General features: G+C 46.3%; 1 protein-coding gene across 3 annotated transcripts; it reads left to right on the top strand.

Moving 5' to 3' along the window:
* The first annotated feature begins 3,083 nt into the window (after positions 1-3,083).
* On the top strand, positions 3,084-15,739 carry LOC102446777 (acidic mammalian chitinase-like). 3 transcript variants are annotated; one of them, XM_075909975.1, is made up of 12 exons: positions 3,135-3,165; positions 3,464-3,503; positions 3,696-3,751; positions 4,173-4,202; positions 6,096-6,297; positions 7,364-7,420; positions 9,304-9,469; positions 9,737-9,861; positions 12,508-12,631; positions 12,780-12,962; positions 13,964-14,080; positions 15,394-15,739. In XM_075909975.1, exons 3-12 carry the CDS (start codon positions 3,727-3,729, stop codon positions 15,598-15,600), a joined length of 1,236 nt encoding a protein of 411 aa, XP_075766090.1. In that variant the 5' UTR covers positions 3,135-3,165; positions 3,464-3,503; positions 3,696-3,726; the 3' UTR covers positions 15,601-15,739. The 3 variants fall into 3 exon arrangements, with proteins under 3 accessions (XP_006130493.2, XP_075766090.1, XP_006130492.2); XM_006130431.4 differs by lacking the exon at positions 3,464-3,503 and having other exon boundaries at positions 3,084-3,165; XM_006130430.4 differs by lacking the exons at positions 3,135-3,165; positions 3,464-3,503; positions 3,696-3,751; positions 4,173-4,202 and adding an exon at positions 5,260-5,390.
* Positions 15,740-18,492: the final 2,753 nt, after the last annotated feature.

Below are 18,492 nucleotides of genomic sequence, written 5' to 3'. Positions count from 1 at the left end.
TAAATGGGGCCTGCGTGTTGTGTTGTTTTGCCCTAATTTTTACATTCATTCCTGTCAGTGTGAAAGAATCCATTTGCATATATTTCCATATATATTTGCATACATATCCAACCAACTTAAGTTGCGGCCCTCGTCATGTGCTGTGAGTATCATTGTGGCCCCTGGAACCTCCAAAGTTGAGGAGCCCTGGTGTAGACTCCACAGAGCTCTATGGTGTGCCTTAATCCTGCCTGTTCTAGTGCAGAACAGGCCTAAACTGGGATTTACTTTCCTCTCCTGCTGGTGAAGGCTACACAAGACATCTTCATGCAGTGGTCTGCCCTGCTTGGAGATATGTGGGAAATGAATAGCTGTGATTGTTAATCAGCACAACCTTGCCCCCACTGGCACAGCGGACAACAATCTGAAGCTCCTAATGTCTCTAAAATTATCTCAGGCTGCCCTTTCAGAAGACTTCAAGATAATGAAGGTTCCTGTGGCCTTATATCGGAATAGCATATGTCGGGAAGACGAATCATTGTAGCTAATGCTATTGAATTAAAGTGGGTAGCTGGAAGTCTACATTTACCTTTCATTCCAAGATGAGCTACCTCACAGACAGCAAAAGCACAGCATGGTCCTAATTCTCCTCTTTCTGACATTGGTGTAAATCCAAGAGCAGCTTCAGTAGGTAAAATATTAATACTAAGATTAAGGGAGTGACACAGTGGTAAAATCAGTGTAAAGAAGCAAATAAACTGGCCCTTTCTGAAGGGAGGTACTTCAGAAAGAAGGTGATAAACTCTATTCTATTCTATTCAGTTTTGATGCTGTGTCCATATGCCCCAGACTCTAGTTTAGGGTATTTTTAGTTCACACAAAGGGCCCTAACAGTAAGTCATCTTAACAACTGCTGTGTCGGTTTTTCAAACCATTTCCTGGAACATAGTCGCCAGGAGATGTCCCTGCCTTTGCAGGTTTATTGCATTAGCATCTGCCATCTGTTTGGATGGCTGTCTGTAAGATACCAGCCTCCGAAAGAGTAGCATCTCATTTAGCCTGTTGCTCTTGCTTTTCCAGGTTTTTAATGAGACAGAGAGAAATCACAGGTTGGGGCTAGTGAGTCATGCATAAAAGTGACGGTCAAGCTGGGGCTAAAAAAATCAGATGTAACCCTATTGGGAGTGCAAGTCTTCAGATGGTAGAATGCTGCTTCAATTCAAAAGAGCCATTTTACATCAGCTTAGGTCTGGTCCATTGACTTAGACACGATCTTAATATTTACTTTGAAGATCTCCCATGGCTTTTCTTCCCTCGGAAGCTGGATCTGACCACTGCAGCAAGGCCGTCACTTGACATGCATTTCAGGAATGGCAGGTTTATTGGCTGGGTGGTTTATATCCACTTGTGGATCCATTGCTGTTGCAGAGAGTAGGCATTGGGTATCTTGCCTCTCTGGACAGTCTCTGTGACGGCGGCTGAGGAGATAGCTCAGAAGAAGCATTGTTTGTTTTACTCCACGTTCTTCTGGAGAATGGTAAAGTCGAAAAATCAAAGGGATTCATCATGACCTACTATATAAACCTATTCAGTGAAGATCTGGCCCAGATCCTACGTGGCTGTAAATGGGCACAGCTCTATTGACTTCCATGGAGTGAAGTCATAAGAACGGCCAAACAGACCAAAGGTGCATCTAGCCCAGTATCCTTTCTTCCAATGATGGCCAACGCCAGATGATCCAGTGAGAGGAAACACAACAGGGAATCAGTGATCCCTCTCCTGTGATCCATTCCCTGCTTCTGACGAGCAGAGGCTAGGACACCATCCCGGCGAATAGCCCATGATGGACCCATCCCCCATGAATTTATCTAGGTCTTCTTTGAACCCTGTTAAGGTCCTGACCTTCACAACATCAGTCAGTTTACACCATGGAAGGATCTGGCTCAAGATGCCATTCAAGTTGCATGAATATAAAGGAGGCTTGCTTAGGCCCATTGGGTCAGAATTTGACGAGAAGCCTGGTTGCGAACGCAGCTCAGCAGTAGTCAGGAACTTGCCATATCCTACTACTCATCCAGGCATTTTCTTCTTGGCAAGGTTGGAGGCGAAACAGCCGAGGGGGTGAGATACCATCACACTGGGCAGGGGTGTGCGCCTAGATCATAGCATGGAAGATAGTGGCAGAATTAGAGGGCTCTCAGAGAAGATCAGGGAGTGGGAGGTGCTAGTGTCTTGAGGAAAGCTGAAGAGAATAAAATAATGCATGCTGCAGCTTGGCGCTACAGGGACTCAAAAGAGGAGTGTATGCTCAGAAATGTTTGAAAGGTGTAAACCTTGAGTAGGGTATGGAATGATTATGGGTGATACCCAGTGGGATATGCCAGAAGCAATTGGATGAAATGGTGGCAGGGAAGATGAATATCCGGAGAATCTTTGTGACCTTCTACTTCTGTGAATGGAAGAAGGCAGGTTAGACTGGGGCATTTAACCAGCAAGGGGTGAGAGCAAGTGTGGAGACGTACATTTCCATTCTAATGTATCAGCTTTCGTGGGCACAGCCCACTTCTTCAGTGTGCCCACGAAAGCTCATAATCCCATTGAAGAAGTGGGTTGTGCCCACGAAAGCTCATGATCCCATCTCCATGTTTTGTTAGTCTATAAAGTGCCACCAGACCATTTGTTATTTTTTAAATTTATGTCTTGTTCTGTTTATCTGATGGTTTGCAGGCCGGAGACTGTCCTCTTTAGACAATGAGTTCAGCTATGATAACAGTAATTAATGCATGAATAAAGTGCAAAATAATTGTGCCAGGGTACATTTCACCATCATCCGTGATACCTTATGAAATGTAAATGCTGTTGAAGAGTGTGTGGGCTGTTGACTGGACTGGTATATGGGGCACTACTGATGGGAACTGCTGCTCTTTCTTAAGCTGTAGGCTGTTTTGGAACAAGTTTTACCAGCTGCCTTTTGGTGGTGCAATTCTGTTATGGTTATTTCTCAAAACATTTGTCAGAGCACTGGATTTAGGAGGGAAACATTCAGGAAGCGGGGAGTTAATAAATGCAAGTTCAGTATGTATATCTGGATGGGAGTGGATAACCTTCTTGTATATATAATAGGTAGAAGCGGGTAGCAGAAAGACGCAGACAGCCGTCCTGGATTGCGCTACAGGAATCTGCCAGGTCAGTGATTGGATGCACAGCACATCAGGAAGGGATTAGTTTAATTTTAGATTGGTTTTGTGAGTTGAGCCATAACTTGGGGTTCTAAGAAAATCTGGAAAGGTCACTTAAAATGCACGGTTTATTTTATAGGTTTGCTTTAAAAGAGATTTTGCCAAGAGCGTTGAAGAAGTCCATATATGTTTCCTATAACTGCACATTATGCACTTGTTTCTATGTGTGCATAGATGTTGCACTTATTCCGACATGTTTTGAACTCGTGTTAGCAGAGACTAATATCCGTTCTTCCCTGTTTCAGTCTTATCTACACTAGAACCACATTCTAAAATCATATCCAGGTCAGTTCCAACAGCGGGGGCAGTATTGGGAGCTGTTGTGTAAGGCAGATAGTGGGGATTGCTGGAATACAACTAGACTTGTCTTGAGAAGAGCTGCACGGTAGCCCAGCAGCTGCCTGGAAACCTTTCTGCAACTGCCTTTGTTTCTCCCATGCTGCTGACACAAATCTTCCCCCCCACTCCCATTTTTAGATAATTCCTGAAACCAAAATCTCCGACTGAGATGGGGAAGATGCTGCTCTGGGCCGGTAAGTGAATCTGATCCTGTTGCAATGATACTTTGAGCATTATGGTGGGGAATCCTGGCCCAGAAATTGAAAGATCCAGATGAGATACAAACAGATTCTTTTCTAAAATTGCATTATGCAGGAGGTCAGACTAGATGTTCCAATGGCCCCGTCTGGTCTCAATAATATCTGAAACAGCAGCATCCCACATGGGCATGTTTTAGCACAGACTTTGCTCTAATGGATTTTGGCTACCTTATGCATAGTGAGTAAGATTCACCTGTGTGCAGAAGGCCTTTGCAGCACTTTGAGGGCATGAATGGGGCTTTACATGGTGCTGGCCCCTCTGTGCAGGAATGGATTTCACCCCAAAGGGGTGGGTCCAAAGTGTACAAAGTACCAGACTGACTTTTTTTCTAATGCCTTTTCATTTGGTTTGCAGGTGTGGCCATTCTTCTGCAGTTGCAGCTGGGTAAGAATGTCTCATTCCCTGTTTGGATGTCTGGGGACCAATAAAATAATGGGTCAAATCCCCAGGTCCCTGTTCAGTTTCTCCCCATTCCTAACACAGGCAAAACTGCTGCTGAAATCCACGAGCATTTGGCCAAGAATTCTGCATGAGAATTTTCTCTATGGCTGATATGAGTCTCCTCTCTCACTGGTGTAATTCCTTTGCCTTGGAAGGAGTTACTCCTGATTTACATTAGGGCAAGAGTAAGATCAGATTTGGACTTTGGGGTTGGCAAAAGATGAGGAAGTGTTATATGGTCTAGATGGGGCAGCCGAGTTTTAACATACCCCACCTGGAAGAAGCGTGTGTGATTTATGGCAACTGGGGATGTTTTCCATGCTGGAGTTGAGGCCATTTATACATGAACTATACATGATCTAATTGTGGGGTGCCGGAAGTACGAGTGCTGCCACATGCCTGCTTCAAGTAGTAAAAGCAACCCAAAATTATATAGTTTCCATCATCAGACCCCCCCACATATAACTAGTTCCAGCGCCCCGATTTAATATGACCATAGAGTCATGCTGCCAGCCACATGCACCTGTAATAGGGACAGAAACAGGAGTCATTTTGTCTGGGCAGGAAACAAGTGTCTTTTCCATGTCAACTGTCCCATATGTAACACCGGCTCCTCTTATAGTTTGGTGCTTAGTTGCCAAGGAATGCTGAGCCCGATTTTTAAAGTATTTACGCCAGTGCCTAAAGCTGTAGAGAGGGATCTGCCTCTGGGGAGCTGGGTGCTGACAATAGGCACTTAAATAACTTTCATAATCTGCCTCCACCCAAGGTAGGGATTTGAAGTTTGCAGCCCTGAGACATCAGTGCTAATGCAGTATGCACTGGGGGCAAGGAAAATACAGCTCCCAAGCCACCAGATCGGGTCCATGGGAGCCTCTGCCAAGGTCCCACCCTGCGCTGAGAGGAGGTCTCTGAACACTAAGAGCTGGAGGGCGGAAGTTTAAGAGGCTTGGCAGCCCAGCCAATGGGAGCTGCCTGTTTGCAACACAAGCAGTATGGGAAGTCCCCCTCCCCTCTGCGAGCTCGCAGCATTCAGTCAGCCACACATGGCTTCTGCACCTAGTGCAGGGGCGTGGGAAGCAGGGACCCTGGCTGAGAAATCACCTGGGCTGCTGGCCGGGTGCTGCCCACGTAAGTGTTGCCCAGCCAAAGCCTGCCTCTGCCACCCCAGCCCCGCCCTTACCCCTTAACCTGCTGCAGCCCTAGCCCATGTAAACCAAAGCCTCTGCACCCTTACTCCACCCCCCCTACCGTTTTAGACCTTACACCCCTTTGTATGCCCCTCCTCCAGGTCTCAAATCCCTCTCAAACCTTGCACCCCAACCTCCTACCCCTGGTCACAACCCAAATCCCTGCACCCGTCTTGCATTTTTGGCACAGGTCACAGCCCCTTCCCGGACTCTGCACCCCCCTCTTATTCCCTTCCTCCAGGTCACAACGCCCTTCCCGATCCTGCATCCCCTCTTACATCCCAGCCCCCTGTCACAACCTCCTCTTTCACCAAAACTCCCTGCCAGCATTCCAATCCCTTCAAGTTCTCTTCTGCACCCAGCCTCCATACCGGACCCCACACCTTCTCCATTAATATCATGGAAGAGTGTGTCCTTTGACTGCTTACCAAATTCTTGGAGTACCCCCCCTCCAATCAAAGATTATTGCCTGTCCCTGATAAACAGATGAGATTCTGGTTCACAAATTTCAACCAATTGATTGTGTAGCCGTGCCATCTTTGGGGTAGTTGTCAGCCCACAAGATCACTAGGTTGATCCCACTTATGATGTGTCACTAATGGACACTAGTGCCATCACATTTTATTTTTATTTTATGTTTTAACAGGCTCAGCGTACAAACGTGTGTGCTACTTTACTAACTGGTCTCAGTACAGGGCAGAACCAGCCAAGTTCACTCCAGAAAATGTGGACCCTTTCCTGTGTACCCATTTGATCTATGCTTTTGCTGGGTTGGAGAACAATGAGATCACCAAGGTCGAATGGAATGATGAAACCCTCTACCAACAGTTTAATGACCTGAAGCAGAAGTCAGTAACATCTAATGTGTAGAGGATTTTAAAAATGAGTTTATTTAAATGTGACCTATAAACGAATAATGTGGAGGCTTGTTCCCCTTTTTGCTTCCTTGTGCTTAAAGGTTTTTTTTTCTTGTTTATTTTTTATTCTTAGAAATAGTCAGGATGCCAAAATTGTGTATGTCCTTAGTTTTTAGTTTCAGTCACTTTTGGGTTACTCAAAAATGTGGTTTGGGAAATGGGTTTGTAAAGTCCTTTTTAAAGGGAGCATTTTGATAAACTCGCTGTTGGTAAAAACAAACCAAATCCAAAGTTTTACACAGTCTGAGTACAAATCACTTTCCCTGCCACTAAAAGTCTCCTCTGATATCTTTCATATTATAACCTTGCTAGTTCACCAGCTGTCCACAGAGTTCCCTAGGATAGACAGGGTCTCAATTTATAATTTAAACAGAAATCAGGACCCCAACATCCAAGAAGAAACAAACAAAACCAAGCAGAATATAAACCTTTTCCAAGAGTTTTGGTCTTTTTTCATGAGCAAGGAGCAAAACAGGAAGCAAACATGTTTTCATTATAATTCACTTGATAATTGTTGATGAAAATTCTGCCTAAGGTAAGTTTAGATTATCTTGGTTGCCGCCTCATACTGTGAAGCTGTAAACAGGCTTGCTCAGCAAAATTTAGAACTGGGTTTACAATGTGACCCTCACCAACACCAAAGAGATGTTAAAAAAAGGAGCTCCAGAAAGGAGCTTATTATCTTACTCAGATCCAGACTTCAATCCCCCCAAAATTTTGCAGGAGCTTTTTGAGTTTCAGGCCTTTGGTGCATCTAGAGATGGGTTTGAACAATGTTGAATCTGACAATCCAAATAATTTTAATTCCAGTGTCATGAGCCAAAGGCTAATGGCAAGGTTCTGACCTCAGAGAGGTGTAAATCTAGAGAAGGTGGTGTGAATAAGGAGATTGTTTACAAACCGACAACCATTTTTTAAAAAAAAAAATCTGTTATTTTCATCTTTATATATTTTGGTCATTTAATCTCATACTCCTGAACTTTTTTCTGCTTTCTAGAAATGAGAACCTTGTCACACTCTTGGCTGTTGGAGGTGGAACCTTTGATACCCAAAAGTAAGAACTTTTCCCTTTTCTTTTTAAATAGTGGTGGTGATGGCAAGGCAGAGGACTCTCAGTTAGGGGCAAGACAGTGAGATTCCCCACCCTGATTTAGGATGGTAAGCTCTTTGGAGCAATGCCGGACTTTAATTTGTGTTTATACAGTGCCCAATGCAAAATTTTCAGTAGCCATTTGGTACCCTGGGAGCAGCTGGGCAGCCGCTACTCCAGCTCCGGCACACAGGGCAGCCGCCCACTACGCGGCCCTGTCCCAGGAGTAGCTTGTCTGCTGCTGCGCAGCTCAGCTAACGAGGTGGGTGGGCTTAATTTCTTACTGCACACTTGCGCAAGCACGCACCCTAGAGGGAACTATGACCATGAGCCTCTAGCATAATGAGGGGCAACCTAGGCTAATGATGGGGCTTCAGGAGTGGCCCTCCTTCATCTTTGTGGGCCACAAGATTGTTGTAAGCAAGATGATCTCCCAGCAGAAAACCAGCAGAATCCGGTTCACTCTCTCCAAACCAGTCACAGTTTTATAAACCTCTGTCATATTTTCTCTTGGTTGCCTCTTTTCTAAGATGAACAGTCCCGGGCTTGTTAATCTCACCTCATCCAGGCACTGTTGCATGCCCCTCATCAGTTTTGTTTCCTTTCTCTGGACCTTTTCCAATTCTAATGCAGCTTTTTAAAGATGGGGCATCCAGAACTGCACGCGGTATCCAAGATGTAGTATACCGTATGTACTAACATTCTGCTGAGAAAAATCAAATCTTTCCAATCCCGAATAGAGCCCAGAGGGGGGTGAAGAACCTTTTTTGGGTTGGAGGCCACTGACCCAGGGAAAAATCAGTCGGGGGCTGCACAAAAGTCAGACGCAAAACAAACAAACCCCACATTCTCCTCATGCACCAGAACCTTGGAGGGCCCGGGCTAGTAGATTTTGTGGCCCTCTCAGGGCTCTAGGGTGGGGCCAAAAATGAGGCATTCAGTGTGTGGGAGGGGGCTGCTGGGAAGCAGGCTTGGGGTGTGGGAGGGTGCAAGAGTAGACTGGGATCGGTGGGTCTGGGGAGATGGTAGGGTGCAGGAGGAGGCTGCGTGGGAGGTAGGGTGCAGGAGAGGAGTAAGAGTGTGGAGGCTGCGTGGGAGTGGGGGTGCAATATCTGGGCAATGGGGGAGGGGTGCTTATCTACACAGCTTCTTGGGGACATAGGGCTGGCGTGCCAGAGCTGGCTCCCCAATGCTGGGGGTGGGGGAGAGAAATCCCTGAGCTTTGGGGCCAGATCTAGGGAAGCCAGGGGCCCCGGGCCATAGGTTCCCCACCCAATCTAAAGCCTATCCAATTCAATAGACGCTCGCTAACTGTGCTGTGGGTTGAATCCTACAAGATGCGGAGTCCTTTGCTCCTATCCAGCAAAGCACCTAAGCATGTGCTTAACTTGCAGTGTGTGAGCAGTGCAACTGACTTCACAGGGACTACTGTATTCAAGCTGGGCTTTGCTGGGCTGGGGCGTGGGGTCTCTCAGCACATGATAGAGTAGCTTTATGTTTAGACTTCCTTGGTTTTGATAGTAACCAACAGGTAGAGGATGGAAAGAGGAGGGTAATGTTGCAATGATGCAGAAGGGGAAGAGATAAAGGGAGAAGATTTAGGGAAGAGAAATCTGGTTACAAAAGCAATAATAAAAAGCATGACGCCATCAGCAGAGAGAGATGGCTGTCGAAATAATAGATAGTCTGACGGGAACTATGGACCAGACCTTCAGCATAATACCATTGAAGTCAGTGAAGCGACTTTGATTTACCCCAGTTCAGGATCTGTCTGTTTGGAAAGACTGGAGGACTGCAGGTGGGTGGGACTAATAATGCACTTGTCAGACAAATGTTATTTCTTCCAGATTTACTGACATGGTTTCTTCATCTGAAAATCGAAAAACATTCATCAGTTCAGTGATTGAGTTTCTCCGCACGCATAATTTTGATGGACTAGACCTCGATTGGGAGTATCCCGGTTCCAACGGAAGCCCCCCAGAGGATAAGCATCGCTTCACCCTTTTGGTTCAGGTAGAGAAGTACTGTTCACAGTCTGATCCCAAACTCCTCCAAGTCACCGAAACATTTGACTAATCCCTGACGTGGAGCTTTGTAACTTGTCGGTTGTGCCTGAAAAGTGCTTGTTTTGACACTGGATAAAGGGTGATCACAGATGTTGGGAATATTCAGATTAGTTGCAGATATTTTAAAAAAAAATGTAAAGGCCTTAATTTCCATGTAATTGTTCTTTATCTCATTTTCACATGACAGTGGTTGCCCTTTGTTTTATACTTGTAGGAAATGGTCGCAGCTTTTACTGAAGAAGGAGAAAGTACCGGTCGTGCAAGGTTGTTGGTTTCAGCAGCTGTGTCAGCCAGTAAAGAAACCATAGATGCTGGATATGAAGTGGCTGAACTGGGGGAGTAAGTCAGATGATTTCTGCCAGGGGGTTAAAATGTTACAATTTCCTGCTAGCAAAAGCATAAGAAAAAGGCTTTGCATTGTTGGGTCTAGTGGCTTTATTTTAGATTTATTGACACAGTTCCAGTAGATGCCATTAGGTAATGATCCTGAAGATTTGTCTGCCTTGCTCTTCTTTCCTATGCCCATTAAAGAATAATCCAATGAAATCAATCCCAGAGCTAATTTGGATCCTAGTCCGGTTTTAGCCAAACCACCAAAGTTTGGGAGCTTTGGATAAAAACTCCAGTTTAGGTCCTCACTATGGCTGTGTCCAGACTCAGGGGTTTTTTCGAAAAAAGTAGCCTTTTTTCGAAAAAACCTCACCTGCGTCTAGACTGCAGCCGCGTTCTTTCGAAATTAAATCGAAAGAACGCGGCTTTTCTTTCGATGGCGGTAAACCTCAATTTACGAGGAAGAACGCCTTCTTTCGAAAGTTCCTCTTTCGAAAGAAGGCATTCTTGAATGTAAATAGGGCTTCTTCGAAAGAGAGCATCCAGACTCACTGGATGCTTTCTTTCGAAAAAGCAAGCCGCTTTTTCGAAAGTTCAACGTGCAGTCTAGACGCTCTCTTTCGAAAGAGGCTTACAGTCTAGACATAGCCTATATGAAATGTAATAATCGAGTATCAAGGAGGCCAATAGAATTGCCAGGCCTCTGGGCAAGGTGCGGGGGGAGGGCAGCTCCGTGCTACCTGAAGAGGCGGGGCTTTGGATGGAGAGGGCGAGGCTTGGGGCTAGTTTCCCTGTCCCCCTCGCCAATGTTTGAGCACCAGCTGGGACTCCAGCAGTGATTTAAAGGGCCCAGGACTCTGGCCATCGCTGCTGCCACAGTCGTGTTGACTGGGAGCCCTGGGCCCTTTTGAATCATCGGTCCCTGGAACGGTTACCCCCTTTGCTCTCTCCTTCCCCTCCCCGCATCGTCAGGCATGTCCAGTATCTAATGATGATCCTGAAAGACTTGCCATCTTTAGAGCAATCTAACATGTCTTGTGCTTCTTTGGTCTGGGTGTTCTTAGACCCTTCAAAGTTAAGAAGTCTTAGTCTTTTAGGTTGCATTTATACTACACCATTATTTTGTGATAACTAGCATTCTTTCAAAATAACAATGAGAGCGTCTACACAGCCATTCCATTATTTCAAAATAATTTCAAAATAATGGACGGGTTATTCCAAAATCTGTAAACCTCATTCTACGAGGAATAATGCTTCTTCCGAAATAGCTATTTTGAAATAAGGCGTGTAGACGCTCCACTGCTGCTATTTCAAAATAGCCCCTCACCAGGGCCATTCTAAGTTATTCTTCCCCAGTGCCTCTTGGGGCTCTAAATTGAGATAGCACGTCACATTAGGGAAGCCTGCCTCAGACTAATTGTGAGGCTTCTCTGTAGTACAGATGTGTTATTTCAAAATAAGCTATTTCGGAATAACTATTCCAGAATAGTTTATTTTGAAATAAGCGTGCAGTGTAGATGTACCTTTAGGAAATGGATTCATTAGGGTTACCATACGTCTGGTTTTTCCTGGACATGTCCTCCTTTTTGATCCTTAAATTTCTGTCCATCCAGGTTTTTTAAATATATTAAAATGTCTGGGATTTTGCCCAGCTCATTCAGTGCCAGGCTGGATGCTTCCCCACTCCGCTGAGTCCATCCCCATCCAGGCTTGCTCCCTAACCCCGCCTGCAGTTTTCCTGAAGGACGTTTGGCCTTTCCGCGGCCCATAGACTCAACAGCACTTCCTTAGCAGTGGGTGGGAGGGGTTGCTGTAAGTGAGCAGCCGCGGGCCTGGTAAGGACGGCGGTGCTCAGCCGGCAGGGGCTGGACAGGGTGGGGGCTGCGTGCGACTCATCGCTTAGTGATGGGCTGAACCCCGCTCCTCTGGCCTCGGAGCCTCCAAATGCCACATGGGGAAGAGCTCTGGGCTCCCAGCAGTGCCTCAGAGACCCATCCCCCAACCCCTGTAGACTTGATCCCTGCGGCCCCCAGAGCCCTGTAAATACCCCCATGGATCCAAATCCTGTAGAGCCTCTTTACACACCCCTAGCACTGGACGCCTGTCCCGCCATCCTGAGTCCCGCCAGCACCCCCTGGGGCTTGAACTGCTGGAGCTGTGCAAACATCCACATCGTCCAAACCCCACATTTCTCCTGAGCCCTGCATATGCCCCCATTGACATGCACCCCGCCAAGCTCTAAAATGCCTCTCTAGCTCTGTAACCCTGCATCCCCTTCCAGAGTCAGGGTGGGTTACCAGAGGTGGGTGGCCCAGTGTGGATTAGCAGGGGTGGGAGGCCCAAGGCAGGTTACCAGGGGCGGGGAGCCCAGGGCGAGTTACCGGGGCAGAGGTAAGTAGTACACAGTATATTTTATACAGGTAACCTCTGACTTATGACCGCCAGACTTATGACCCCCCGCATTTACTCATGTTGTATATTCACTGTTACTCATTGTATATGTTGTGTATATAGTATATAGAACACATGACTACAACGTGAGTTGGTAGGTACTGGTATGGATACACTCCCTCTCAGGAGTGTCCTCCTTTTTGAAAGTTCAAATATGGTAATCCTAGGATTCCTTACTGTATCATTTATTTTGCTTGTCTTTAGGAGTCTTGATTTTATCAATGTGATGACCTATGACTTCCATGGAAGTTGGGCCTCTGAAACGGGACACAACAGCCCCTTGTACAAGGGCTTGGATGAGTACGACAGTAATCCCTTCCTCAACTGTGTAAGAAAACAAGTAATAATACAGGGCTAGATCCAGGGACTATTGAAGTCAATAGGAATGTTTCCATTAACTTCAGTGGATCAGGCCCAGGGTCTGCTGTTTGTCTGGGGTAAAAGTCATGTCAACATGAAGGGTTTTCTCTCTACAGAAATATGCTATGCAATACTGGCAGGAAAATGGTGCCCCAGCTGAGAAACTCCTGATGGGATTCCCAACATATGGACGAACTTTCAAGCTTTCTACTACAAATACTGGGGTTGGTGCTCCGGCTTCTGGGGGTGGGTCTCCTGGGCCTCACACCAAGGAATCTGGCATCTTGGCTTACTATGAGGTAAGCATCTCAAGCAAGTTATATCTCTTCCAGTTCTTCCATAGTGCCCATTACTGTAGTGTCTGAGCACCTATCTTTAATGGGTTTTTCCTCTGAACCATCCTGTGAGGCAGGGTAGGGTTGTTATCCCTGTTTTACAGAGACATTTGCCAAAGGCCATACAGGGGAATTTGTGGTAGAGCAGGGATTTGAACCTGTGTCCTAAGCCAGTGCGCGAACTACTGTACCATCATTCTTCCTTCCAAGATTTACAGATCAAACTTGCTTTTTGACTGGTTTCTGTTTTTCTTGTATGTGGCATGCATTTGTTGTAATGGACAGAACTCAAGATTGCTTAAGTCATCTCTTCCCTCAAACCTTTGTGTATCTTGTTTAAACTAGAATATATCCTCCTAAATACAGGCAGTCCCCGGGTTACGTACAAGATAGGGACAGTAGGTTTGTACTTAAGTTGAATTTGTACTTAAGTCGGAACTGGCGTCCAGATTCAGCCGCTGCTGAAACTGACCAGCGGCTGACTACAGGAAGCCCGAGGCAGAGTTTCTCTGCCCCGGGCTTCCTGGAATCAGCTGCTGATCAGTTTCAACAGCAGCTGAATCTGGACGCCTGGGACAGAGAAGCTGGGGCGCTGCCGGGTAGGTCCTCGCAGCGCCGCACCTCGGCGTTGCGGGGACGAACCTGGCAGCACCCCAGCTGCTCTACCCCAGGTGTCCCCAAGTCAGCTGCTGCTGAAACTGATCAGTGGCTGATTCCAGGAAGCCCGGGGCAGAGCAACATCTGCTGGGGGGGCAGACCAGGGAGACGCAGAGCAGCTTTTCTCGCCCCGGAGGACGCGGGCGGCCAGACCGCAGCGCGTCTGGGCGGTCCCGCCGCCCGCATCCTCCGGGGTGAGAAAAGCCCCGTTCGTAAGTACGGCTCCAACGTAAGTCGGATCCGCGTAACTCGGGGACTGGCTGTAGTGTATCTGGTGCACTGGCTGTTAATGGCTTTCATTTCCACAGGTTTGCACGTTCCTAGAAGGAGCCACCACTATTTGGATTGACGAGCAGGAGGTCCCATATGCCTTCAAAGACAATGAGTGGGTCGGATATGACGATGTGAGGAGCTTTGAGATCAAGGTGGGTTCTTGCCATTTTCATATGGCCTTCATTAGAGAGTCTTGGAAACAGGAACGTAGAAGTGCCCCTTAATAGATGAGACCAGTGCCCAGACGATGTAAATCTGTGTGGCCCCAAGAAGTCAGGGGAACGATGCCAGTCTACACCAGCTGAGGATGTGGCCCTCTGTTCCCGAGTGGGCAAGGCTGCCAGCTCAGCTCCCTGGGAAGAGGCTTTGCTGCCAACTCTGCAGTATACAGCTAAGATTTACAATGCAGAGCCCGCAGCGCAGGTAACTGCTGAGATTTCAGCTGTTACACGGTTACCCTCTTACACTATTTTTAACATCCCTAGTTCTTAGCAATCCCAAGTGGATCCGCCACACACAAGGATTATCCAGTATATATTTCACTGAAGTCTATTCCATAAGTCTTGCTGCACTAGACACTTATGACAAGTGTGCTGCACCCTGGGGTCTTTTTGTTTATGATTGTGAATGTGTTTGCTTGGGCTTGCTTGGCAGACAGGGTGCGTCCTCTGGAACAATTTCTGGTTAGCTGGTATCAATGGGGACAAACTTAGAGATGGAAAAGACTTCTAGGGGTCATCTGTTCCCTAAGGCAGTGGTTTCAATTTTTTTTTCTCATGACCCAGTTGAAGAAAATAGTTGATGATACGACCCCAGGCCCAGCTTTTGGGCAAGGCGAGTGAGGTGGTTGCCTTGGGCCCCGCGCTGCCCAGCTCCCAGCCTCACCCACCTGGCTGCTCACCCAGTGCCCTGACCACACGGCTGTGTGGCTCAGCCATGCTGCCTTGGGCCCCTCGAAATCTTTGGCTGGGCCTGCATGACCCAACATAATTTGACTGGAGTGTGGGCTCCGGGGTGGGGCTGAGGATGGGAGCTTTTGGCTGTAGGAGGGGGCTTTGGCTTTGGGGGGGCGGTATCGGGGCTGGAGCAGGAGGTGCTTACCTCTAGAAGTTCGCGGTCAGAGGTGCAGTGGGGGGGGGGGGGGGGTTAAGGCAGCTTCCTCCTTTCCTGGCACTGCAGACCATGCTGCCCCCAGAAGCAGACAGCAGCAGGTTCTCAGCCAGTGGGAATGCAGAGCCAGTGCTCAGGGCAGGGAGCCCTGTGTGCTCCCCCACCTAGGAGCCAGGCTTTAGTGCTTCCACTGCTCACCTGATCCCCCTGTAGCAACGAGACCCATTGCCCGACATTCCACGGCGCCGTGCTGGGTCACGACCTCTAGTTTGAAAACCCCTGACCTAAGTTACATGACTACATGCCAGATACAAACAACAGACCATGCACATCACTGTCTGTTCTTTTTCTGCAGGCCCAGTTCCTGAAGGAGAACAACTATGGAGGAGCCATGGTTTGGACTCTTGACCTGGATGACTTCTCTGGCTCTTTCTGTGGGGCAGGTGCCAACCCTCTTTTAGGGGCACTGAAGGCAGCCCTTGAAAATGAGAGCCGAGCAAGGACCACAGCAGAGAAGGCAACATCATATTGCTTATCCAAGGACTCGACTCCGTGCCCGTAGACATAAAAGGGAGTTTTTCCATTGACTTCAGTGCATGTTGGATCAAGCCCTAGTTGTAGAAACCAATAATATCTGTAAAAGCGACGAGGAGTCCTGTGGCACCTTATAGACTAACTGAAGTGTAGGAGCATAAGCTTTCGTGGGCAAAGACCCACTTCGTCAGATGCATGTAGTGGAAATTTCCACTACATGCATCTGACGAAGTGGGTCTTTGCCCACGAAAGCTTATGCTCCTACACTTCAGTTAGTCTATAAGGTGCCACAGGACTCCTCGTCGCTTTTGCAGATTCAGACTAACACGGCTACCCCTCTGATCAATAATATCTGTGTTTCCCACTCTGCTTTTTTTTTTAAAAAAGATTCTTGCTTCTTAAACCCTTGTACTCTGAGTGGAGCATAGGTCATCTACAAGTCTCCTCCACTTCACTCTGTCTTGAGACAAAACTTCTAGCTGACTCCAAGAGTACCCCGACTATTGTCCTTGGATCTCAGTAGATCTTCTCCATGTTGTCCGAGGTCTTCCTCTTTTCCGTTTTCCTTGCGGGTTCCATGTGAGAGCTTGATGGACTATGAAAAATTCTGACACCTGTAAATAAACCTGGTGCGGCCAAGCTGCCAATGTGTACGCTGATGCCAGGGCCAAGCTAGAATTCTGACTGTGGAGCAGAAGTTACTGCATCCAGTCTGGTTCCGCAGACTCATTCCATCTGTTGTCATAGTCTATGTGTGTGCACCTGCTCATGAAAACACCAGGGATAGTTCTAATGAAACCTTGCCCCATGCTCCTTTATCCCCAAACCATCAAATTCTAGAGAAATTCTAGCCCATATCTCTGGGTTCTGTCTGCAAAATGACCTCTGAATAGTGTATGTATTAAAGAATATCATTAAATTCCTAGCCTCTGAGGAAAGATTAAAGCTACAAGAGAGTGTAATTTTAATTCCGCAAGACCCAACGAAGTATAACACATTGAAATAAAGCTTTCTCCATTGAGAGAGTATCTGAAAGATTTTATGTAGTTGACTTGGTACGTTCACCAGGTGAGTTATTTCTCTATGTCAGTGAAGGCCCTTGGTAATCAGACCTATTTACAAACTTCTAGGTGAATTCCTGTTAACTGTACTGAAGAGCAGCCGTCCCATGATTGTACTGCAGTTGTTGCACATTCGAAAATGCACTGAAGTCAGTTGCTTCTGAATAAATGTATGAAAACAATACAGTGACTGATGCATAATGTGACTTAGTACACACAAACATTATGTCCTCATCCCTTAAGGAATTTAGACAAATTATGCTGCCAAGAAAGACGATATTGTAATCAAAATCTCAGAGGGGTAGCCATTTTAACATAAAAAACAATGAGTGGTCCTGTAACATCTTAGAGATTTTATATATATATATATTAGTATCATGAGCTTTCAGGGGCACAACCCACTTCCTCAGATGAGTGGAACATTTAAAGCAGCCTCATTTAGCACGGATATTATAATTGACACATGTTTTTTCTCCCCTTCCCCTCTCCCTTCTTTTTCTGCTTTAAATGTTGGGGTTTCTGTTTTTTCTCCCCTTCCCCTCTCCCTTCTTTTTCTGCTTTAAATGTTGGGGTTTCTGTGCCTTTTGCTCCACTCAGCTGAAGAGGTAGGTTGTGCCCATGAAAGTTGGTGATACAATATATCTATTTTTGTTAGTCTCTAAGGTGCCACAGGACTACTTGCTTTTTTTTGTAATAAGAGGAAACACAGTTACGATGAGGACCATTAACAGTTTGCTAATGAAATATTAGCAATTGCCGCTAAAGCATCTGTGTTCAGAGCTATAGCTTTAGAATGATAAGGGATTTCCTTGTATTTCAGTGTCTGCAGAAAGTACCACAGGCCTAGCATGGAAATTATCTACCCATTGCAGGGTTTTATACTTGTCCCTCTAAGCACTTCCATGGAAAATCAGTAGCAATAACAAAGTCTCTGGAACTTCTGCCAATTTTACCTTCCTGGGACCGGATTATTATTTTTATTTTTATCAGTTTTTATTGATTTCTTTTGGGCAAAGGGCAGGAGAGCTTATGGCTAGAAGGGGGGAGGGGGAGATCAGTTTTGGAGGATCATTCTAGTGGTGGAATTACTAGTTTAAAAATGCATTTATTTTTCGAGAGCCTTGCAAGTATGCAAAGGAATGGGAAGAAATCATACAGGAAATGGACAAACACTGCATCTTTAACCCCTCCCTAACTCTCCCTGAAACACTTATAAACACCATGAATTCTGTCTTGTATTGTAGATATGCCCTGGGGCAGCTGGCATTTTAGGGGCCTCCAATATGCAGCAAAATGCAGGACAACGTAGCACTTTAAAGACTAACAAGATGGTTTATTAGATGATGAGCTTTCGTGGGCCAGACCCACTTCCTCAGATCAAATAGTGGAAGAAAGTAGTCACAACCATATATACCAAAGGATACAATTTAAAAAAATGAACAAATATGAAAAGGACAAATCACATTGCAGAACAGAAGGGGGATGCGGGGGGGTGGGAAGGGGGAGGAAGGAAGGTAAGTGTCTGTGAATTGCTGATATTAAAGGTAGGGAGAGTGGGATGTTTGTGAGTTAATGGTATTACAGGTGATAATTGGGGAAACTGTCTTGGTAATGGGTGAGAAAGTTCAAAGACTTGTTAAGTCCTTGTTGATAAGTGTCGAATTTTAACATGAATGACAGTTCAGAGGATTCCCTTTCAAGTGCAGATGTAAAAGGTCTTTGTAGCAGAATGCAGGTGGCTAAGTCATTTAGAGAGTGTCCTTTCTGGTTAAAGTGGCAAGAAACTGTTTTCTCTTTGTGATCTTGTCTGATATCTGTTTTGTGGGCATTAATCCTTTGGCGATCACTATCCAATATGC

This window comes from Pelodiscus sinensis, chromosome 27, assembly GCF_049634645.1.
Source record: "Pelodiscus sinensis isolate JC-2024 chromosome 27, ASM4963464v1, whole genome shotgun sequence".
Taxonomy (NCBI): Eukaryota; Metazoa; Chordata; order Testudines; family Trionychidae; genus Pelodiscus; species Pelodiscus sinensis.
Note: the sequence above shows the minus strand (reverse complement) of the source record. Positions and strands in the feature narration are given on the sequence as shown.

Excerpts from the sequence above, each read along its gene's own strand:
- LOC102446777 (XM_006130430.4), top strand. The coding sequence starts at position 5,306 with ATGGCTTCTGCACCTAGTGCAGGGGCGTGGGAAGCAGGGACCCTGGCT. Across the intron at positions 5,391-6,095 it reads GCTGGCCGGGTGCTGCCCAC|GCTCAGCGTACAAACGTGTG; the intron begins GTAAGTGTTGCC and ends ATGTTTTAACAG. Across the intron at positions 12,963-13,963 it reads GCATCTTGGCTTACTATGAG|GTTTGCACGTTCCTAGAAGG; the intron begins GTAAGCATCTCA and ends TCATTTCCACAG.